At 43.5% G+C, this 22,093-nt stretch overlaps 1 protein-coding gene across 3 annotated transcripts in view; it reads left to right on the top strand.

Annotated features, from left to right (window-relative positions):
- wu:fj29h11 (protein NO VEIN) overlaps window positions 1–21,081 on the top strand; it is a 97,073-nt gene extending 75,992 nt beyond the window's left edge. For all 3 annotated transcript variants that reach the window (XM_017686659.2, XM_017686661.2, XM_017686660.2), the window contains 14 exons: window positions 2,934–3,193; window positions 4,718–4,940; window positions 5,852–6,029; window positions 6,212–6,338; window positions 6,444–6,524; window positions 13,833–14,033; window positions 14,558–14,832; window positions 14,986–15,131; window positions 15,243–15,327; window positions 17,008–17,119; window positions 18,462–18,596; window positions 18,976–19,203; window positions 19,807–19,990; window positions 20,087–21,081. In XM_017686659.2, the coding sequence (XP_017542148.1) occupies window positions 2,934–3,193; window positions 4,718–4,940; window positions 5,852–6,029; window positions 6,212–6,338; window positions 6,444–6,524; window positions 13,833–14,033; window positions 14,558–14,832; window positions 14,986–15,131; window positions 15,243–15,327; window positions 17,008–17,119; window positions 18,462–18,596; window positions 18,976–19,203; window positions 19,807–19,990; window positions 20,087–20,660 (2,809 nt within the window). In that variant the 3' untranslated portion in view covers window positions 20,661–21,081. The remainder of the gene's footprint in view (window positions 1–2,933; window positions 3,194–4,717; window positions 4,941–5,851; window positions 6,030–6,211; window positions 6,339–6,443; window positions 6,525–13,832; window positions 14,034–14,557; window positions 14,833–14,985; window positions 15,132–15,242; window positions 15,328–17,007; window positions 17,120–18,461; window positions 18,597–18,975; window positions 19,204–19,806; window positions 19,991–20,086) is intronic.
- The last annotated feature ends 1,012 nt before the right edge of the window (window positions 21,082–22,093 follow it).

Below are 22,093 nucleotides of genomic sequence, written 5' to 3'. Positions count from 1 at the left end.
GGCAGTCGACTGCAAAAGTTGGAAATTGTAATTCTTCACAGAGCGTTCTGCTTACTGCTGCAGTCAGTCGCTCATTGCTGCTGGCAGTCATCACATATTTTCCATTCTGTTGAAAACAATAGAATACCTGGTTTACCATTGACCATCTACAACCAACGTGTGAATGCAGCAGTAGGGTAATTGACTTAGGATAAGATGGCATCAGGCTAACTTACGTGATCACAAACTGTAAACGGTAAAACTGTACATTTTGTGTGACATTGGCAATTCTGTTCTTTTTCAATGGATTAATTATAGTTTTGTGGTCAAATTAAAAAGACATCATACTGCAACCACAACTTTTACCTTACTGCCTTTTTGTGTTCTTTATTTTAGATCAGAATATATAAATTTATTTCAGAAAGTTTAAGCTTTAACTCTTAAGTCAGCAGGTTCACTTCTGACTTTTATCCATTTTTTTGTGAGTAAATGACAACTACATGGCAAATATATAACATATTGTCTTTTGTTTCCACACAGCAATAGCTCATCAAATTTTCATCATGGTATAATATCACCACTTGTGTGAAATAATCGATAAAAAAAATTGCATGTTTTGTTTTACCCTAGCGATAACACTGAGTTCTAAGGGCTAAATCATGGTTCCACTCTGTGTGGATGTACAAGTCCTGCTGTCTGCCTGCTAGATGCCCTAATCCTCACAATCCATTGCTGATTGCGAAGCAAATCCATTTGTCTTGTCGGCAATCTGTTGATTGAGTGCTGTATCTGCTCCCATTCCTGTGCTCTTCAGGCCACATTCCTCACACTACTGGCCTAGTTTGAAATGTCCTCTATCCCCCTGCTGGTGGCTAAGGGTCTCTCTCTAAGAGGTCCATGTTAAACAGTTGGCAGGATGGTAATGGGGCCATTGTCAGTGTATTATCCCCTCTGATCTCTAAGCTTAGTTTGAAGAGAACTATTGCACTACATTGTTTGGGTTACTTTCAGGCTGGAAAACAGTGTGTAGCTCAGTGTGGATTTGTGGATCTATTTAAAATCATCTTTGTTTTTTAAGTTTACTTTCAGCTGGCCAAATTTGGCCAGACAGCATTGTGACAGAACTGAAACTGGAGACACAGATCCTATTCTCGGGAACTGTGATCAGCAAAGTGTTGACCCTTGGAGAGAAAGCACATGCCACAACACATTGGTGCTGTAAAAGCCCAGCTGTATTAAAGCATCCTTCAGCTTTGTGCACATTTATTGTGCTTATTCCAGTCCTGCAGTCTTTCATAATGGCCTTCATTAATGACCAGTAGCAAAGACAGTTCTGGCAACTTTCACTGGCTTCTGATGACCTTTTGAAATGTGCATTTTAGCGTCGCTCTCAGCTAGCACTTCACCCCCTCGTCCTGTCCCTGCTCTAGAAAATGACTCATCTAGCAGTCAAACCAGGACAGACACAGTACTCACTGGCTTCTTTCACGCATGTGCTTTTACACAGGAATTTCATTCTAATTAAACAAGAAGGGGTTAAATGTGAACATGAGCTGGAGTCAAAATAAGTAAGACTGATGCAGCAGTTTATCTCCATTAGATCTGGTAGAGTTCCAGCAGAATTATGAAGAGGACTCGTGTAAACAGAAAACGATACATTACCGGAAAAGTTAAGTAATAAAGAACTCAGTTAGGTATTTGAGTTCCCACTATGTGAATACTGAAATCACTGTTCTGATGTTCATTATGTTTCATCACAGAAAGACAGAAAATATACAGGCTAACTGTTCAGTGAAACACAGCATTTTTTCTTGTATTTTTGAGTAGTATGTAATGTTGTCAGGTCGTTTAATGGAGCTGTGCCTTCTAACATATTAAAGAACACAAGAAACATCCTTGTGTGTTATTTAGTGCACTTCAGCCACTGCAATGTGAAACCAAACAAACCAGATTAAAAAGATCCAATGTACCAAAAACACAAACTCTACGAATGAAAGAGGCGGGGAAACGAAATCAAGAACTCTTGGTCACATCCTGTTTTACAGGACGCTGGTAAAATACCCGTGATGAGCTGGCAGCATGTGAGAATTATACAAAGTGTAAACGTTAGCAGTAGAGTGATAGCTGGTAATGTACCAGGTTCTGAATGTGAAAAAGGCTGTTGTTTATGCTCCTTAAATCTTTTTGACACATCTGAGATCTCCATGGCATATACAACTGGAACTACCTCTTCTTACATTCTGAGAAATTCTGATTATTAATTTTTTATAATTTTATACTACATTAGTTTTTGTAAGCACTCATTCAGTAATTTCTGGTTTTGAATTTGATCAAAATATATTTGTTAAGTGTAAAGTCTTAAGTTGCAGAAAGAAGTTTACCTTTTTGCCGTGTTTTTGTTGTTGTGGAAAAACCCAAACCTGTCGATACAGAATGTAATTCAAATATAATTGTAATTAATTACATGACTGTTTAATTAATTATGTAACTATGTATTCCATTTAAATAATTAGGTATGTTTTCAAATATGTAATTATTAATGCAGAATTTATATTAACAAAGCTTGAAATGAACATCTAATTCATGACATAACTGTAAATTATGTAAACTATGTAAGATGAATGTATAACAAAGCTCCAATAATAACTGCTAAAGGTTAAACCTAAAAATATCTGAATATCTTAAAAATAACTCAAAACCTGGAGTTCATAAACTTATTAAAAATATAAAGAGGAAATGGGACTCTTAACAACCATCCAAGACCCTGTAGACCACCAAAACTTTCACCATCAAGTAAGCAGTACTTATATACAGTGTTTTTTTCCTGATGCTGCAAATGTAATAACTTGTAACTAATGGCTGTTTTGACTGTAACTTATATAAATGAAGGGTGATCTCTTACTTTTGTGCAGTGTTGTCACTCAGTAGTCATGCATGGATTTTCTGTGTTTCAGAGAGAAGTACGCTCAGTATCTCAGGGCTCAGGTGCTGGACAGTCAGGGCCAAACCATAAGAGACACCAAATCCTCCTTCTATCACTTCCTGACCCGGCTGACCTGGGTGCCTTCGTACAGGCCTGTGCTGGAGGGGGGGCGCACCGTTGACTACTTGTGCCCAAACACTGTGTATCTCTTTTCTGATAGTGTGCACAGCCTCCTGGGAGCTCACGTCCATTATATCGATTTAACTCCCAGTGAATTCTCCAGAGCCATAGGTAAGTAGGTGGCACCAGCAAGACTGTCAGCATGTATTTCTTGACTTTGAGTGTTGAAAGGATTTGATTGACATTTTCAGTCACATACCTGTTTTTTCTGTTGTTTGATTTACACTTACCAGTGAAAAGTTTGGGCACACCTACAAGGATTTGTCTTACTCTTGCTGTTTTTTTAAATAACAGTGAATACATTGAAACTGTGAGGCTCCCGAGTGGTGCAACCATCTTAAGCGCTGGCCCTATCATCAGGAGATCGTGATTTTGATCCCTGGTGATGCTACAGCCATCTGTAGCCAGGAGTCCAAGAGAGCACAATTGGCCTAGCTCTCTCTGGGTGGGTAGGATGGCCCCCCCTTTTCCCTCCATCACTCACTGCGATACTAGGCAGGCGTCTGTTAGCTGACATAACGGTTGGCACTTTCCTCCGAGCGCGTTCGGCTGTCCCGTGACGTTGCGTGAGCGGCAGTTCAAAAAGAAGCGGTGGTTGGTTTCACAGGTCTCAGAGGAACTCTGTGCTAGCCTTCACCCTCCTAGCATTGGTAGTATCGTGTGATTGGGGGAGTCCTAAGTAGTGGGGACAGTAAAAAACTGAAAGTCCAGACCCATCTAACATAGGCTCTTAAAAAAACAAATTTTATCCAAAAATTGTGTCTGGGCTGCCTTTAAATTTTGAGTTAATTGAATTTTAAATAGTAAGCTAGGATCTGTGGTTATATGCCCCATCAGCTTATTTATTGTGATTGCAAACTTTTAAAAAGCAGTGTATAATAGGCATTTTAGATATGTTTTTCCTGGAAATAAATGCATATATAGGCATCTGCTTTATTTATGCAGTTGTTGGACAGTTGGACCATGTTTGAAGCTGCAGTAAACTACCCTTATAATGTTTTGAGTCATAAAAAACCATTGCAGTTTTCATGCAATGATCTTTGAAAGTTATTTTGCTTTTGGACTATTGAAATTGTTCATTGAACATAGACATGCAGTTATTTGCAAAATTAGGGCACACCTGTCTTGCAGATTTTGCCTTGAGTTTCAAAGTTCCCCATAACTGTCATTTCTTAATGACATTTTGGACAGCTTGAAGAATTTGATGTCTTTTTATAGCCCGCTTCTGCATTGTAGACATTTTCAGATTCTTAGCCAGTTGCTTGAAGGAGCCCATAGTTGTTGAGTCTTATCACAAAATTTGAAGAGTCAGAGAATGTCCTGTGCTTTGGAACTGTGATTTGCGGACCATTCCCAATGAGTTATTGGCCTGCTTAAGTTTTAATGAGACAATTAAGGCCTAACAAGTTCTGAGATTTTACAACAGAAAGGGAGTCCAGTATTTTGCACCTGCCATAATTTCTAGTTTATTTTTTTAAGTTAATCAAATATTAAGGTACTGTGCCTTAACATTTGCAGAAATATTAAAACAGCTTGCTGTAGAGGTTGTGTTTACTTCTTTTCACTTCAGAAATCAACAGGATAAGCCAAAAATCAACCAGATATTGATATAGACTGTGTGATGTGTGTGTGTAGGGATGAGACACAGCGTGGGGGTAGATGAAATGGTGGACTATCTGAAGCGCTGGTGTACGAAGGTGGTTGAAGGGAATGAGACAGGTGAAGCTGAGGGGGCGGACTTCATCACCAGCGTCCAGCACATCCACGCTGTGTACTGCTACCTGCAGGCTGAGTGCTCCTCCGCACAGCTCAAAGACCTCTTCCAGCACTCACCCGCCGTCTTCATAGAGTACGACAGGTCAGACCTGCACTCACTTTCTAATCTTTTTACAATAAATCACTTTTTAAAAGTACACTAAGGGCACTTTAAGCTCTGCCTGCTGACTCTGTTTGTAGTTTATGACTGCTTTTATGGTTTAAGAAGAGGTCAACACTGTACTCAGCCCAAACCTCACACCAAAAGTATGGAAGCAAGAAGTGGCTTTTAAAATGTGGCTTTCTGAAAATAAACAACCAGCAAAACAACTAGCCATAACAAACTAGTTGACAACTAATATATCAAAGGATTGTGCTGATGTACTTTTGTTGTATTTTCTTGATAAATGTGTAAGAGTGTAAATGTGTAACAGTGTTTAGCAAAGCTTTCTTTTAACTAATCATATATTATATATATATATATATATATATATATATATATATATATATATTGATATATATTGATATACATATGTTTAAAACCATGTTAAAAATTCTAGAATTCTAATAAATAAATTGTTTTTGCATCATCTAAAAAAGTAAGTAACCTCTAGTCTGTTAAAGTTAACCTGATCTATAGGGTAAGTTTTGACATTCTCACTTGTGCCATTTTCAGGTGAATTATTCACAGCTGGTTGGTGCTCAGTACTTGCATTTACATTAGTAGCAGACCTCCTTAATGGTCCCTTACATTGACCACTTACAAATGATTTGCCTTTTGCAAATGCCTATTTATACACACTGGATTGAGTTCATCGGGTTTTCTGAATGTGAGAATCAGATGGATATGATTAGAGCTTTAATAAGATAATAGTGAATTATAATCACCAATGCAGTATTTTTAAAATATTAGTGCTGCTTCAAAACCTTTGGTCTGTAGTGTAAGGATGAACAACGTGAAAGATAGCCGTGGTGTGTTTTAATAGCTGTCTTTTTTTTTTTTTTTGTCTTCAGGAAGGAGGACTGTTGTTCTGGACGGTTTTACCATCTGAAGGACGTGTGCTGGAGCGATCCTACAGCCATGTTTGTCAGATATAAGGAGCTGATCCGCCGGCCTGAGAGCGGAGTCCAGGAGCCTAAAGTACTGGCCCCGTTTTATATCCACTTACAGCACATGAAAGAAATGTTCCTGGTGAGTCTCCTACTTTGAAACATTTCCAGTTAAAGCAATATTGGCTATGAGAAAGGTGCTATAGAAATGAAACCTAAATGAAAAAATTTGTTATTATGTATGTTGGCATTTCAGATGACAGGGACTGATTTGTTTTGAGGGTCTGTATCTTAAAAGAAGAGTTTATGGTCTTGTCTCTATAGTCTTTGAATGTGGAGCGCAGTCCATCTATGAAGCAGTATGTGGACCTCCTAGAGGTTATATGTGAGTCAACACCACTTCCTACAGGAGAGGTTCTTCAGGACATCTCTGTCATTTTTGCAAGACTAGGTGAGTTTTGTGTACACTCTTCTCATTAAAATGCTGCTTGTTGATGGACATGAATCTCCTGAATGGAACCCTGCTGATATTTTGTTTTGCTTCTCTCAACAAAAGCCGAAAAATGTAAAAGAAATATGCATGGAGAGCAAGATGAAGACTTTGATTTGGACCATTACTACTGCAGGTCTTTGAAAGGTGAGCATATGATAATGTTGTTCATTGACTCCTTGAGCCTGTTAATACATTGCATTAATGTGTTTCATGTCTGGATCATATCTGGAAAAAAGGGGGGCCAGATTCCATTTACGCTGTTCACTAAAATGCGTTCCCACTGTGACCAGATAAATTCTAATTAATTCTGAATAGTTCAACCAGTTTGTATCAAAGTCCCTGTAACTACAGAATAGTAAGCCTTTGTATATAATAAACCTGGTATTTTAAGGGCTTAATGCAAGGTGTAAACAGGCCCCTTGTTGATTTTTAATCTTTGTAATACAGTGTTTTGTGTAGTCAAATTTAAAAGAATATTCCAGCATTTTTCAACTTAATTTCTGTCTGCTGCATCTGTAACAGTCAGTTATCCTATAGTATAGTAGGATAGTAACTTTCCTGTACTACAAAAAATAAGTTTACTCAGAACACACTTCTAATAGAGGCCAGTTTGAAGGTACTTCGGCCATTATAGCCTTTCAGATATAGGTGTGTATAAGCTGGGGTGCATGATCAGAATTGCCTGGAACAAAGTGGTTTATTGCTATTTATTATTTTAATTAATTAATAGTTAATTAAATGAAGTTTGAGTTGTGTGAGAGAGAAAGAAGTGGCAGCATTTTAATAATTTTTGCTATTCGAATATCTGAATTTTTAAATAAATACACAGCACTGCTCTTATATAGCAGCCCTAGAGCTTTTGTTGCTTATGGTCATTTATCACAGGCTGTACTAACATAAAGCATAGGATATTCCAGTAAGTTCATGATGTTTGTATTTTAGTCATAATTTATTAAATAGCAATTTCATTGTAACGTATTACTTTGAAAGTAGCCCTCTTTCACCTGCTAGCATATCTACTACGTTTTCACACACTGGATTGGTACTGTCTATTTGATATTTGAAGCTGGTAAGTTATACATGCCCTCCCATCGACCCACCACCGATGGGAGGGGCAGTAGTAGGGGTGTGGTGCATTGTGGATCGGGCAGTGTCCGAAGGCGTGGGCTTTGGCGTTCTGATCCTCGGTTGCTGAAACTGGCTTTTGGAACTTGGAACGTTATCTCACTGGCGGGGAAGGAGCCTGAGTTGGTGCGCGAGGTTGAGAGATACCGGCTAGATATAGTCGGGCTCACCTCAACACACAGCTTGGGCTCTGGGTCCAATCTCCTTGAGAGGGGCTGGACTTTTTTCTTTTCTGGAGTTGCCCATGGTGAGAGGCGGCGGGCAGGTGTGGGCTTTCTCATAGCCCCTCGACTCGGCGCCTGTATGTTGGGGTTTTCCCCGGTGGACGAGAGGGTAGCTTCCCTACGCCTTTGGGTTGGGGAACGGGTCCTGACTGTTGTCTGTGCTTATGCACCGAACAGCAGTTCAGAATACCCAGCCTTCATAGAGTCCTTGGAAGGGGTGCTTGAAAGTGCTCCTCCTGGAGACTCGATTGTCCTACTGGGGGACTTTAACGCTCACGTGGGCAATGACAGCAAGACCTGGAGGGGTGTGATTGGGAGGAATGGCCTCTCTGATCTGAACCCGAGTGGTGTTCAGTTTTTGGACTTCTGTGCAAACCACAGTTTGTCCATAACGAACACCATGTTTGAACACAAGGATGTCCATAAGTGCACATGGCACCAGGACACCCTAGGCCGCAGTTCAATGATTGACTTTGTTGTCGTGTCAGCGGACTTGCGGCCATGTGTACTGGACACTCGGGTAAAGAGAGGAGCTGAGCTGTCAACTGATCACCACCTGGTGGTGAGTTGGATCAGGTGGTGGGGGAAGATGCCAGTCAGACCAGGCAAACCCAAACGTATAGTGAGGGTTTGCTGGGAACGTCTGGCAGAAGAACCTGTCAGATTGATCTTCAACTTACACCTCCGTCAGAGCTTCGACCAGATATCGGGGGAGGTGGGGGACATTGACTAAGAATGGGCCATGTTCCGCTCCTCCATTGTTGAAGCGGCTGACTGTAGCTGTGGTCGCAAGGTAGTTGGTGCCTGTCGGGGCGGTAATCCTCGAACCCGGTGGTGGACACCCCAGGTGAGAGATGCCGTCAAGCTGAAGAAGGAGTCCTACCGGACATGGTTGGCCTGTAGGACACCAGAGGCAGCTGGCAGGTATCGACAGGCCAAGCGATCTGCGGCTTCAGTCGTTGCCAAGGCAAAAACCCGGGTGTGGGAAGAGTTCGGTGAGGCCTTGGAAAGTGACTTTAAGTCGGCTCCGAAAAGATTCTGGCAAACCGTCAGGCGACTCAGAAGGGGAAAGCAGTGTGCCACTAGCACTGTATATAGTGGAGATGGTGTGCTGCTGACTTTGACTGAAGACGTCATTGGGCGGTGGAAGGAATACTTTGAGGACCTTCTCAATCCCACCAACACGTTCTCCAGTGAGGAGGCAGAGTCTGGGGACACGGGAATAGGCTTGTCCATTACTGAGGCCGAAGTCGCTAAGGTAGTTAAAAAGCTCCTTGGCGGCAGGGCTGCAGGGGTGGATGAGATCCGTCCCGAGTTCCTCAAGGCTCTGGATGTTGTGGGGCTGTCTTGGCTGACACGCCTTTTCAACATTGCGTGGACATCGGGGGAGGTGCCACTTGATTGGCAGACTGGGGTGGTGGTGCCTCTTTTTAAAAAGGGGGACCGGAGGGTGTGTTCCAACTACAGGGGAATCACACTCCTCAGCCTCCCTGGTAAGGTCTATGCAAGGGTACTGGAGAAGAGAGTCCGGCTTATAGTCGAACCTCGGATTCAGGAGGAGCAGTGCGGGTTCCGCCCTGGTCGTGGAACACTGGACCAACTCTTTACCCTCTCCAGGATTCTGGAGGGTTCATGGGAGTTTGCCCAACCAGTCCACATGTGCTTTGTGGATTTGGAAAGGCATTCGACTGTGTTCCCCGGGGTATTCTGTGGGAGGTGCTTCGGGAGTACGGGGTACATGGCTCTTTGCTACGAGCCATTCAGGCCCTGTTCAAACAAAGCAGGAGTTTGGTTCGCATGGCCGGCAGTAAGTCAGACTTTTTCCCAGTGAGAGTTGGACTCCGTCAGGGCTGCCCTTTGTCACCGATTCTATTCATAATTTTTATGGATAGAATTTCTAGGCGCAGTCAGGGGATGGAGGGTGTCCGGTTTGGTCACCTCAGGGTCACATCTCTGCTGTTTGCAGATGATGTAGTCCTATTGGGGACATCAGGCCGTGAACTTCAGCTTTCACTGGATCGGTTTGCAGCCGAGTGTGAAGCGGCCGGGATGAGGATCAGTACCTCCAAATCCAAGGCCATGGTTCTCACGCGGGAAAGGGTGGAGAGCCCTCTCTGGGTCGGGGATGAGCTCTTGCCTCAAGTGGAGGAGTTTAAGTATCTCGGGGTCTTGTTCACGAGTGATGGTACAAGGGAGCGGGAGATTGACAGGCGGATTGGTGCTGGGTCAGCAGTGATGCGGGCTCTTTACCGGTCTGTTGTGGTAAAGAAAGAGCTGAGCCATAAGGCAAGGCTCTCGATTTACTGGTCGATCTACATTCCCACCCTCACCTATGGTCATGAGCTTTGGGTAATGACCGAAAGAACGAGATCGCGAATACAAGCGGCCGAAATGAGTTTCCTCCGCAGGGTGGCTGAACTCTCCCTTAGAGATAGGGTGAGAAGTTCGGTCATCCGGGAGGGACTCGGAGTAGAGCCGCTGCTTCTTCACGTCGAGAGGAGCCAGTTGAGGTGGTTCGGGCATCTTGTTAGGATGCCTCCTGGACGCCTCCCTTGGGAGGTGTCACAGGCAAGTCCACCGGGGAGGAGACCCCGGGGAAGACCCAGGACACGCTGGCGTGACTATATCGCCCAGCTGGCCTGGGAGCGCCTCGGAATCCCTCCCAGGGAGCTAGTGGAAGTGGCTGGGGAAAGGGAGGTCTGGGCTTCATTGCTCAGGATGCTGCCCCCGCGACCCCAACCCCGGAGAAGCGGAAGATGATGGATGGATGGATGGATGGAAGTTATACATGTAATGTATGTTACAGTAAATCCTCAGGAAATACTGCAAAAATAAGGCTATATCGGAATACTATTTGAGGAACCTGTCAGCCTCTTCGCTCTCTAAGGATCTGGTTGTAAAACAATCATTTACTTTCATTGAGTGTGTTTTAGACCTCTCCATGGATCACCACCTTATCGTGGTGGAGAGGTTTGTGTGCTTGAATGACCCTAGGAGCTATGTTGTCTGGAGCAAAAGCTCCTGGTAGGGTCTTCCAAGGCAAACTGGTCCTAGGTGACAGGCCAGACAAAGTGTGATCCATAACCACCCCTATGAGGACAACAAAGCAAGACTTGTGTACCCTGCCCGGATCAGGGTTACCGGGGCCCCACCCTGGAGCCAGGCCTGGGGGAGGGGCTCGCCAGCGAGCATCTGGTGGCCGGGCATTCACTCATGGTGCCCGGCCGGGCCCAGCCCGAAGGAGCTACATGAGTCCCCCCTCCCATCGACCCACCACCGATGGGAGGGGCAGTAGTAGGGGTGCGGTGCATTGTGGATCGGGCAGTGTCCGAAGGCGTGGGCCTTGGCGTTCTGATCCTCGGTTGCTGAAACTGGCTTTTGGAACTTGGAACGTTACCTCACTGGCAGGGAAGGAGCCTGAGTTGGTGCGCGAGGTCGAGAGATACCGGCTAGATATAGTCGGGCTCACCTCAACACACAGCTTGGGCTCTGGGTCCAATCTCCTTGATAGGGGCTGGATTTTTTTCTTTTCTGGAGTTGCCCATGGTGAGAGGCGGCGGGCAGGTGTGGGCTTTCTCATAGCCCCTCGACTCGGCGCCTGTATGTTGGGGTTTTCCCCGGTGGACGAGAGGGTAGCTTCCCTACGCCTTCGGGTTGGGGAACGGGTCCTGACTGTTGTCTGTGCTTATGCACCGAACAGCAGTTCAGAATACCCAGCCTTCATAGAGTCCTTGGGAGGGGTGCTTGAAAGTGCTCCTCCTGGAGACTCGATTGTCCTACTGGGGGACTTCAACGCTCACGTGGGCAACGACAGTAAGACCTGGAGGGGTGTGATTGGGAGGAATGGCCTCTCTGATCTGAACCCGAGTGGTGTTCAGTTTTTGGACTTCTGTGCAAACCACAGTTTGTCCATAACGAACACCATGTTTGAACACAAGGATGTCCATAAGTGCACATGGCACCAGGACACCCTAGGCCGCAGTTCAATGATTGACTTTGTAGTCATGTCAGCGGACTTGCGGCCATGTGTACTGGACACTCGGGTAAAGAGAGGAGCTGAGCTGTCAACTGATCACCACCTGGTGGTGAGTTGGATCAGGTGGTGGGGGAAGATGCCAGTCAGACCAGGCCAACCCAAACGTATAGTGAGGGTTTGTTGGGAACGTCTGGCAGAAGAACCTGTGAGATTGATCTTCAACTCACACCTCCGTCAGAACTTTGACCAGATATCGGGGGAGGTGGGGGACATTGACTCAGAATGGGCCATGTTCCGCTCCTCCATTGTTGAAGCGGCTGACTGTAGCTGTGGTCGCAAGGTAGTTGGAGCCTGTCGGGGCGGTAATCCTCGAACCCGGTGGTGGACACCCCAGGTGAGAGATGCCGTCAAGCTGAAGAAGGAGTCCTACTGGACATGGTTGGCCTGTAGGACACCAGAGGCAGCTGGCAGGTATCGACAGGCCAAGCGATCTGCGGCTTCAGTCGTTGCCAAGGCAAAAACCCGGGTGTGGGAAGAGTTCGGTGAGGCCTTGGAAAGTGACTTTAAGTCGGCTCCAAAAAGATTCTGGCAAACCGTCAGGCGACTCAGAAGGGGAAAGCAGTGTGCCACTAGCACTGTATATAGTGGAGATGGTGTGCTGCTGACTTTGACTGAAGACGTCATTGGGCGGTGGAAGGAATACTTTGAGGACCTTCTCAATCCCACCAACACGTTCTCCAGTGAGGAGGCAGAGTCTGGGGACACGGGAATAGGCTTGTCCATTACTGAGGCCGAAGTCGCTAAGGTAGTTAAAAAGCTCCTTGGCGGCAGGGCTGCAGGGGTGGATGAGATCCGTCCCGAGTTCCTCAAGGCTCTGGATGTTGTGGGGCTGTCTTGGCTGACACGCCTTTTCAACATTGCGTGGACATCGGGGGAGGTGCCACTTGATTGGCAGACTGGGGTGGTGGTGCCTCTTTTTAAAAAGGGGGACCGGAGGGTGTGTTCCAACTACAGGGGAATCACACTCCTCAGCCTCCCTGGTAAGGTCTATGCAAGGGTACTGGAGAAGAGAGTCCGGCTTATAGTCGAACCTCGGATTCAGGAGGAGCAGTGCGGGTTCCGCCCTGGTCGTGGAACACTGGACCAAATCTTTACCCTCTCCAGGATTCTTGAGGGTTCATGGGAGTTTGCCCAACCAGTCCACATGTGCTTTGTGGATTTGGAGAAGGCATTCGACTGTGTTCCCCGAGGTATTCTGTGGGAGGTGCTTCGGGAGTACGGGGTACATGGCTCTTTGCTACGAGCCATTCAGGCCCTGTACAAACAAAGCAGGAGCTTGGTTCGCATGGCCGGCAGTAAGTCAGACTTTTTCCCAGTGAGAGTTGGACTCCGTCAGGGCTGCCCTTTGTCACCGATTCTATTCATAATTTTTATGGATAGAATTTCTAGGCGCAGTCAGGGGATGGAGGGTGTCCGGTTTGGTGACCTCAGGGTCACATCGCTGCTGTTTGCAGATGATGTGGTCCTATTGGGGACATCAGGCCGTGAACTTCAGCTTTCACTGGATCGGTTTGCAGCCGAGTGTGAAGCGGCCGGGATGAGGATCAGTACCTCCAAATCCGAGGCCATGGTTCTCACGCGGGAAAGGGTGGAGAGCCCTCTCTGGGTCGGGGATGAGCTCTTGCCTCAAGTGGAGGAGTTTAAGTATCTCGGAAGATGATGGATGGATGGATGGATGGAGTGTGTTTTAGAATGATTTCAGGCTGTTTATTTGACATCCACTCAATATTATACTGCATACGTTTGTGCATCTGCTTTTTCATGGCAGTTTATTTAGCTTGCAATTGTGAGTTTCAAGTCAATACTAAAGTAAATTGTAAATTTAATTAAAATTTTAATCTAATTTGGCTGTAAAGAAATTGTAATCAGCCATAAAAACTCGTCATTGGTTAATATAAATGTGCATAGAATCTGTTATGAGAATAGAGAAACATGCTAAAATTATTTTCTGTGGTAATCGACCATAAGATACAGGTCAGTCAGAGACTTGTTGAAAACTGCAGAAGTATTCCTTTAAAACAGTTTTCTGGCTGGAGCTCATTTTTTGCTTGGTGTTATTTCTTTCAGAGATGGTGTCTCGTAAGAGGGTGTTTCCTACCAAAACTCAGAGCTGGGTCACATTGGCCCGCAAACCCATGATAGCAGACAGTCAGATCCTGGAGAAGATCTTCAAATCTCACAGTGAAGTTTGCTTACTCAACCTACCCTCCCCTGTGAAGAAAGCAGCAACCAATCAGACAAACAAACATAAATCAAGTGGCCAGAAAGGTAATTTAAAGCAGATCATTGGGACAAAAAATGTGCAGTGATTTGAATAAAAATCTGTTCATTACATAATCTATTTTCTAACTCCGCACAATAAAAATTGCTGTTGAAGAAAACCTCATATCTCCATTTTTCAGTTTTTGGCGTAATTCGAAAATACCTTTTGCCCTTTACATTCTATATTCAATTGATCATGAATAGACCAAAAGAAACATTTTAAAATGACTTGGAAAAAGGTCTGGTTCCATTGACTTACATTAAAAGTAAAGTGGGTTTCTTCCTTCTGTAAAGTTTCTTTTTTCTTCTATTTTGGAGATACAAGGTTTTCTTCTGACCACAGCGATATACTTAAAGAATATACTTTAAAAAATGTCAGACGAGGAATTTCAATTGCCATTTTAATTTTCACTGGACCCAAGAACCTTACAATCCAGATATTGTTATATTGTATATTTTCCTTGCCTTGTTTTTGGACTTTTAATGAGACACTGAAGAGTCCAAGCTGATATGGGTAATATCTCTCTTAGGCAAGCTGCACGCTAGCGAGGAAAAGCCGGCGTTCAGTGAAAGAGACCGAGAGCTGTTCCTGGAGATCTGTGGGGTGAAGAGACTCACCCAGTGCGTCACCACTGAAGCACAGACTGAAAATTACAGGCCGTGCCCAACCATGCAGGCCCTGGTGCATGACCTTGTGCCATACATTCAAAGGTTCATCTACCACCACGAAGAGCTGGGAGAAATATATGAAGATTTAAAAGAGAGTGGCATTGCCCAGGAGATCAAGTCGCTGAGCTTTGGCCAGGTAAGTGTGCTTCGTTCTGCTGCTCCATCACTGCAAGGCTTTTGCCATTGCTGGCTTAGTTCCAGAGTCTGCTGAGTCATTGCTCACCATTGCATCATATCTTTTAACTGGAGGACTGAATAGAGACTGAGGAGAGGATTGTGTTTTTTGTAGGTTGGAAAACTCTACATTTATTACCGTCTGGAGCAGCCAGACGAGAGTCCTATTGTAGAGAGCGAGGACATCATATGTCTGCTGAAAGACAGGAAGGAGTTATACATACAGAAGGACCACCAGCTAGCCAAATTGGACATCTGCAGGTACAGCTTCTGCTCTTTGATTAGGCACTGTCACATAATGTGAGCTTTTTGTTTTGACATTGGAAAATCTGGTTAGTGGCGTATGCTGTAACTGTATTATTCTGATTGCAGAGAGCTGGTGAAACTGTTCACATCTGAGAAGAACTTTGTGAAGGAGCTGGATCACTTTCTTGAGGGCCTTGTTATGTGTATTCATGTAAGCATATTAATAAGGGCCATGATGAAAGTGGCATTCTTACCTAAAATGACTTTTGTAGGCAAAAAGACTGCAAAATTAGTATATTGTATAAAATTGCTGTATATTAATTTGCAATGTACACACACTAGCCACTTAGAATCACCAATTTAATGCTAGATAAGACCCCTTCTCTCAGAACAGTCTCAGTGCATGGTGCCAGGAATTCAGCAGGGTGCTGAAAACATTCCTTAGAGATTCTGGTCCATATTGTGTCATATAATTGCTGCAGTTTCTTAGCTGCACATCATTGCAACTTTCATCTCAAAGGTGCTCTACCTCATTCAGATCTGGTGACTGGGGAGGCCATTGAAGTCACTGGACTCATTGTCATTTTAATGGGACCAGTTTGAGATGTCTTTGTCACATGGCACATTATTGTACTGGAAGTAGCCATTAAAATATGGAAATTTGACTCATATATGCTGTGGCACTGCAAATTAGCAAAAATTTGCAGATCAGCAGTTTTCACTGTCTTCAGTTTTATTTTATTTTTTATGTCTGATTTGATTGTTACCTGATCCTCTTGACCTGTGTCTGCATGAATTTATGCATTGAGCTGATACCACGATTAGTTCATTTGATAATTGAATGACTGAGCAACTGTACAAGTATTCCTAATAAAATTGGACATAAACTGTACATATTGTAAATAACCTACACGTTTGGTGGACCTCCTTAGAAAAGATGTTCTGTGAGAACCTGGGTGTTCTTGTGAAAGAACCCAGGTTCTAAATCATTGTTCTTGGATAGCAAGGAAAAGGGACCAATTAGAGCCAATTATTGGGTTACGCTATACTTAATCAACAGTTACTTGTAGACTGTCAACCTTAATTAGCATTGGTTATTGATAATTGTAGAAACTGAGCCTGGCCTCAAGCTAACATCTGAGCGCAACTAAATGAGATGAGTCACTAATGATGAAGCAGCAAGGTCTTGGCAACTATTATAAGTAGCAATGGGGACGCATAATGGTGAGTTTCTTAACTCCTGGTCCTGAAGCCATGCGTTAATATGCAGCATGCAGAGAAGGGCGTCTGGTTCCTCAGCGCTCAGGTGAGTCATTCCTCCACAGATGAGAGACACTCTGCATTTGTGGGTCATGTCTCTGGGGGATTTGTCACAGCCGTCTGGCAACTGGAACTGATGTGCTGATTGAACGCACTTTAAGACATTCTAATTAGCACATCAGGCGACCATAGAAGGAAATGTCTGGAGGAGATAAGCTACATGACTGGGTGTAAACCATAGCATGACAGCCTGTTGTATCCTCCTCAAATTCAGCAATCTGTTCACAGCAGACATTTCAGTTCATGCTGTGTTTTTCCATTTTTCCCTTTTCAGTCAAATCTCAACATGTATTCAAAATGCAGAACAAAAGAAAACAATGAGGCAATCAGAGCCATTCGTATTGCCAAAGGAACCTTTTAAAAAGACGACTAAATTGATAGCACTGTAAATTTATCCCCTTAAATGGCCAGGGCCCACCGACAGGCCCAACATTTTATATGCTCATATAACCTAAGAATAGCTCAGCTAGTTTGCATTGAGGTCCCTGTAGTTACTGAGTAGTCAGTTTTTGTATGTAATAAGCCTGGGATTTTAATGGGTTAATCAGTTTGTTTTTGGTGTCTGATTTAGGATGAAGCCAATTTGAGAAGATTCCTAGACAGGAAAGGTATTCTGGAGCTTCCTGTAGAAGAAGAGACATGGGAAGTTCCAGCACCAGTGGTGATCAAACCAGAACCCATGGGTAAGCTTGAGGTGGGGTCTGATTGAGGGTTATAGATTGGGTTGTTTGTTCTCTTGATGTTTCACATGGTTTTGAAGTCTCATCTGTGGCACATTTGCAATGCCATCAGGCAGCAGTGCTTTAATCCCAGAATTCTCCTCTTCTTTCCAGAGCTCTGTTATTTTCCCTCATTTTCATCTTCTGTTCATGCATGCACACGGACACGCAGGCTACATATGCTAATTGGGATTTGTTCATCGCTTTGCTCGCTGACATGAAAGAGCAGCTGTTGCCACGGCTGCAATACAGCAAAGGGGAACATCCCTCCCTAAGTCTTTATACACGCACACGCTTCAGCTGTGCAACAACCGCGCAGCGGCTAGAGCTGTGCAATATATTGTCCATTTATTGTTGTGTTGATAGTGCTGATATTGTAGACATGTGCAATATACAAGTGAGCATTAAACCAGTCACTGAATATACTTTTTGTACTACTGTTACAAACTGACACTTGTGCAGAATCATCTCATACAATGCAGTAACACAGCGTTTAAACATGTTATTTTCAGAAAATAGTTCACATCATTCTACCATTTTAAAACACATGACATAATGTTTTACATATTATTCCTTTTAGTCTGAATTTTAATGCTATAAAGTTTGGTCTTTGGTGAAGCAGTGGACCCCCTGCTTGGCCTCAAATTTCACCTACAAGCACAGCCATTGGCTCCCTACCGAAACATCTGCATGAATTAGGGCATGCAAATGAAGGCATGTAAATGAAATACTGCTAAGCTGATTCATCTAATGATGCACTCAAATCTCTGCTTGTTTCCATGTCGTGCGAAAGTTTCATGAATCTGATGTAGAGTGGTTCATACATAATTAAAGCTGATTAAATTTGTGCTCTTTTTATGCAACTTTGATGAATAAGGTTCCGTATGTATTAAAATACCGAATGTGATATTTTGTCTATAACATGCAGTCCTAAACAGAATAATAAACTAATGTCTTTGAGGCTCGCATGTCCATCTAACTTTGGTCTAACTGCTGGCATTTGAAAATGTCTTTGGACAGCATGTTTTTTGAGACTTTAATGAAAATGTACACCTGGTTTTAAAAAGTGGTGGAAAATCCACATAAAACTGGTTGCTGCCAGTACATTGAGTCAAATATGTAATCAGCTGCACATGTAACATTCACAGACCATTTTTGCGTGGCCTTCAACCACAAGAAGCGCTTTATGTTTTTTACCATACACAGCCTATAAATTGCACAACTCGTGGGCAAACTGCAACCTACCTACACCTGAAACTACAGCAAAAGGTTTAGTACATTACGCCTTTGTCCTCTCTTTTGGCAGTGCCGTCCACTGTCCGCATGTCTGGAGCTGTGAACATTCAGGAAGTGGAAGAAAAAACTCAGGAGGATGAAGATGACAAGCTGCACTGCTGGCCTCCCAAAGCTTCGCTCAGCAAAGGAGGAGGCAGTAGCACAGGTACTAGCACAGAATGTAGTAGATTACTTATGCACTGAAAAAGTGATGCTCTGGAGTTACTTGATCAAGTAAATTTAGTGCATTACTTTCTTCTGTGTATAATAAGAGAAAAGAGTGTTACTCTGCTTTAAATACTGATATCGTACAGTGAAGGTTCCTGTGGTTTTAACTCCTTAAAACCTGATGGTCTGTATGGGTTCCTCAAAACTTCATAACTCACATATTAGTTTTCTAGTAATTACTGAATAATAAGTCTTAAGTTTAATAACTATATAATAACCAGCAGTGAAAGGGGTACATGGTACTGGAAGGTGATCGGGTTCAGTACACTGCCACATTTGCTTTCAAGTATCTCACCTGAATGATTTTGTACATGTAGGTGCAGGAAATCAGGCAGTGGAGGCGGTGATGAAAATGTGGCCTCCTCCAGCACCTCCAACTTCTTCAGCACCTACTGCTTCCCCAGCTCAGCGTAGCTCTGGAGCTGACAGGAGCTCCTCCAATGTGAACACTCAGGAGCATACAGGAGACCTCCAACCACAAGGAGCCCCACCAGGCATTTCACATGTTCAGGAACCCAGGTCACATTGCGCCCAACACTCAGCAGGTCAGTGCATATAACAAGAGATGATGGCTAATGACTGAATGGCAGACCTGATTTCAAATTATGCTGAGCAACTGATATTGCTGCTAATTCAGACCTGAAACTGAAACAGTAACAATTGCAGTTAATACTTGGTGTCAGACTCAGAATTTTTCACACATTTTAAGTGTTCTGTTGTGACATGTTGACATTGATATTTCAATATTGAGAAATTGAGAGCATATACTGTATTAAGTTTTTTGTGAGGCAGTTTGGATGATTTGTTTTGTTTATATGAAGACTTTCATTACAAACTGGTCTATATCCATTAATGACATTTCTGGATATAACGAGTTTTTGAAAAGACTAACAGCTGCTGTAAACACGTTTATTTCTCCAATAAAGCTGGCATTACTCATAGCATTGATCATTTTTCTATGTGTAAAACCCACTTCCAACAACCTATGTCATGGGAAAAATTGATCTGAAAGTCGTCTGTAATGCCGTCTATGTAGAATCAGGATATTTTTACCAAATGAAATAAGGAAAACTGAATTGAACATTCACCTCAGAATCAAACATTTGTATAATTTCTCATGTACTACTTTTACTCAATACATTATCCAGGTCCCACAGAACAAAGACCAGAAGGCCCCGTGCAAGTTGTCCAGTGTGTGAATGGTCCTCATGAACCCCATGCTGTGTCCAGCGGGGTTCCTGTTGAGAAACCTGACTCCAGAGAGGACAAGACCACAAAGAACAGTGTGATATCTACAGCAGCAGAACAGCGCACATCAGAGCCTTCGCAGCAGTATGTTGCGTTGCTGTCTGTTGCTTTACTAGCCGTTTGTTCACCATATGAAGCCTCTGTAATTCTTCCAATTTTTGTTGTTTTGTTTATTTTCAGAGCTCATAATCCAATCCAGGCTCCAGAGATGGTGGCAAGCCAATTCCAGAGTGGTAGTCTTCAGCGTCCACCCATGTCAATAGACAGCGCAGTGTGGACCAAACCAGTGACCACGGAAGCAGTCTTAGAGGACCTGGTGCTGGACTGCAGCTTGCCTCAGTCCCTGCAGCTGTTAGAGGACTACGATGACACGGCTGGTATTGGCAAATGGGGAGAGCAGCTGGTCTACTCGTTCCTCACACACTGGAGAGAAAGTGGCAGTGGACCCAGGGAGATCACCTGGTACAACCAAATCGGCGAAAGTGGGCAACCATGCGACTTCAAGCTGACCTTCGCAAATGGCCAGGATGGCATGCGAGAGGTTTACGTGGAAGTAAAGACGACGGTCAAGCGGGAGAAGCACTTTATCCACCTGTCAGCCAATGAGCTGGACTTGGCACTAAGGGAGAAAGAGAATTATCACATATACAGAGTGTACAGCGCTGGAGATTCGCAAAGTGTCCGCCTCTGTCGCATCAAAAACCTCGCCCAGCACCTACATTCCAAAACATTGGAACTGTTTTTGTTTGTGTAGCGTATTTTAGCGTTTTTATCGTTCTCTTACTTCTAGAATTTTATTCCACTGTGTTGTTTCTGTGACTGGTGCACTGCTCATTATACAATTAACTACTGTTGTTTGGTTCATTCACATATTATGAAATAACACTTTAGTCTTTTACAAACAGAAGTTTAATTCCTGTGAAGTCGTTTTAGACATTGTTGTACCTACCTGTGTTTTAAATTTCTTTTTATTTTTCACTCTTCAGAGCGTTGCATTTGTATTAGCGTGTCAGGTTTTAGGCTTTGAAAATAAATTTCAGTTCATGCATCTCAAACGAACCCTTATTTATGTTCATAACCAAATAGTATGCATTCAGTATTCAGCTGTTGAAGCCGTAACATCTGTGTTGATTGTTGTAATTATCATAATTAAATTTCATAAAATGCTAAAAACATGTTTATGGTGCAGGCTTTTTTATTAAAGAAAAAAATGTGAAAGTATTTAGGTGACATAAGACTCCTAAATGAATGAATCTTCGTGTCTTCAGGTCCAACAACTCGTCGAAAATCTCTACACGTACTGATTTTTAAAGTGACTGTGTCCTCTTTTGTAATCAGAGACTGATGTATGCAAATATTGTTAAAGTTTGAGTACCATTCACTCCCCAGTCTATACAGTCCATATATAGAAAGTAAATTACAAGAGAGGATTTTGAATTACTTGCTTCATTTACATGTGCTGTCTTATTCCACTTACACCAGTTTAGCTCTACACACTCATGCTGAAGTGAAATTTTTCAGCCTGGACTGCTTCTATCCATCCACCCACTCACTATATTTCCAAAAGTATTCACTCACCCATGCCACAGGTGTATAAAACCAAGCACCTAGGCATGAAACTGCTTCTACAAACATTTGTGAAAGAATGGGTCGCTCTCAGGAGGTCAGTGTATTCCAGTGTGGAACCATGATAGGATGCCACTTGTGCAAGTCCAGTCATGAAATATCCTCGCTACTAAATGTTCCACAGTTTACTGTCACTGCTATTAAAACAAGGTGGAAGCGATTGGGAATGACAGCAACTCGGCCACAAAGGTAGGTCAAGTAAAATGACAGATGACGGATGCTGAGGCTCATAGTGCGCAGAGGTTACCAACTTTCTGCAGAGTCAATCACTACAGACCTCCAAACTTAATATGGCCTTCAGATCAGCTCAAGAACAGTGCGTAGAGAGCTTCATTGAACAGGTTTTTATGGCTGAGCAGCTGCATCCAAGCCTTACATCACCAAGCGCAATACAGAGCATCGATTGCAGTGGTGTAGAATGCCGCCACTGGACCCCAGAGCAGTAGAGACGTTCTCTGGAGTGACTAATCACGCTTCTCTGTCTGGCAATCTGATGGACGAGTCTGGGTTTGGCGGTTGCCAGGAGAACGGTACTTGTCTGACTGTATTTTGCCAAATGTA

This window comes from Pygocentrus nattereri, chromosome 13 (genome assembly GCF_015220715.1).
Source record: "Pygocentrus nattereri isolate fPygNat1 chromosome 13, fPygNat1.pri, whole genome shotgun sequence".
In the NCBI taxonomy this organism is placed as follows: domain Eukaryota; kingdom Metazoa; phylum Chordata; class Actinopteri; order Characiformes; family Serrasalmidae; genus Pygocentrus; species Pygocentrus nattereri.
This window is presented reverse-complemented; position numbering and strand designations above follow the sequence as displayed.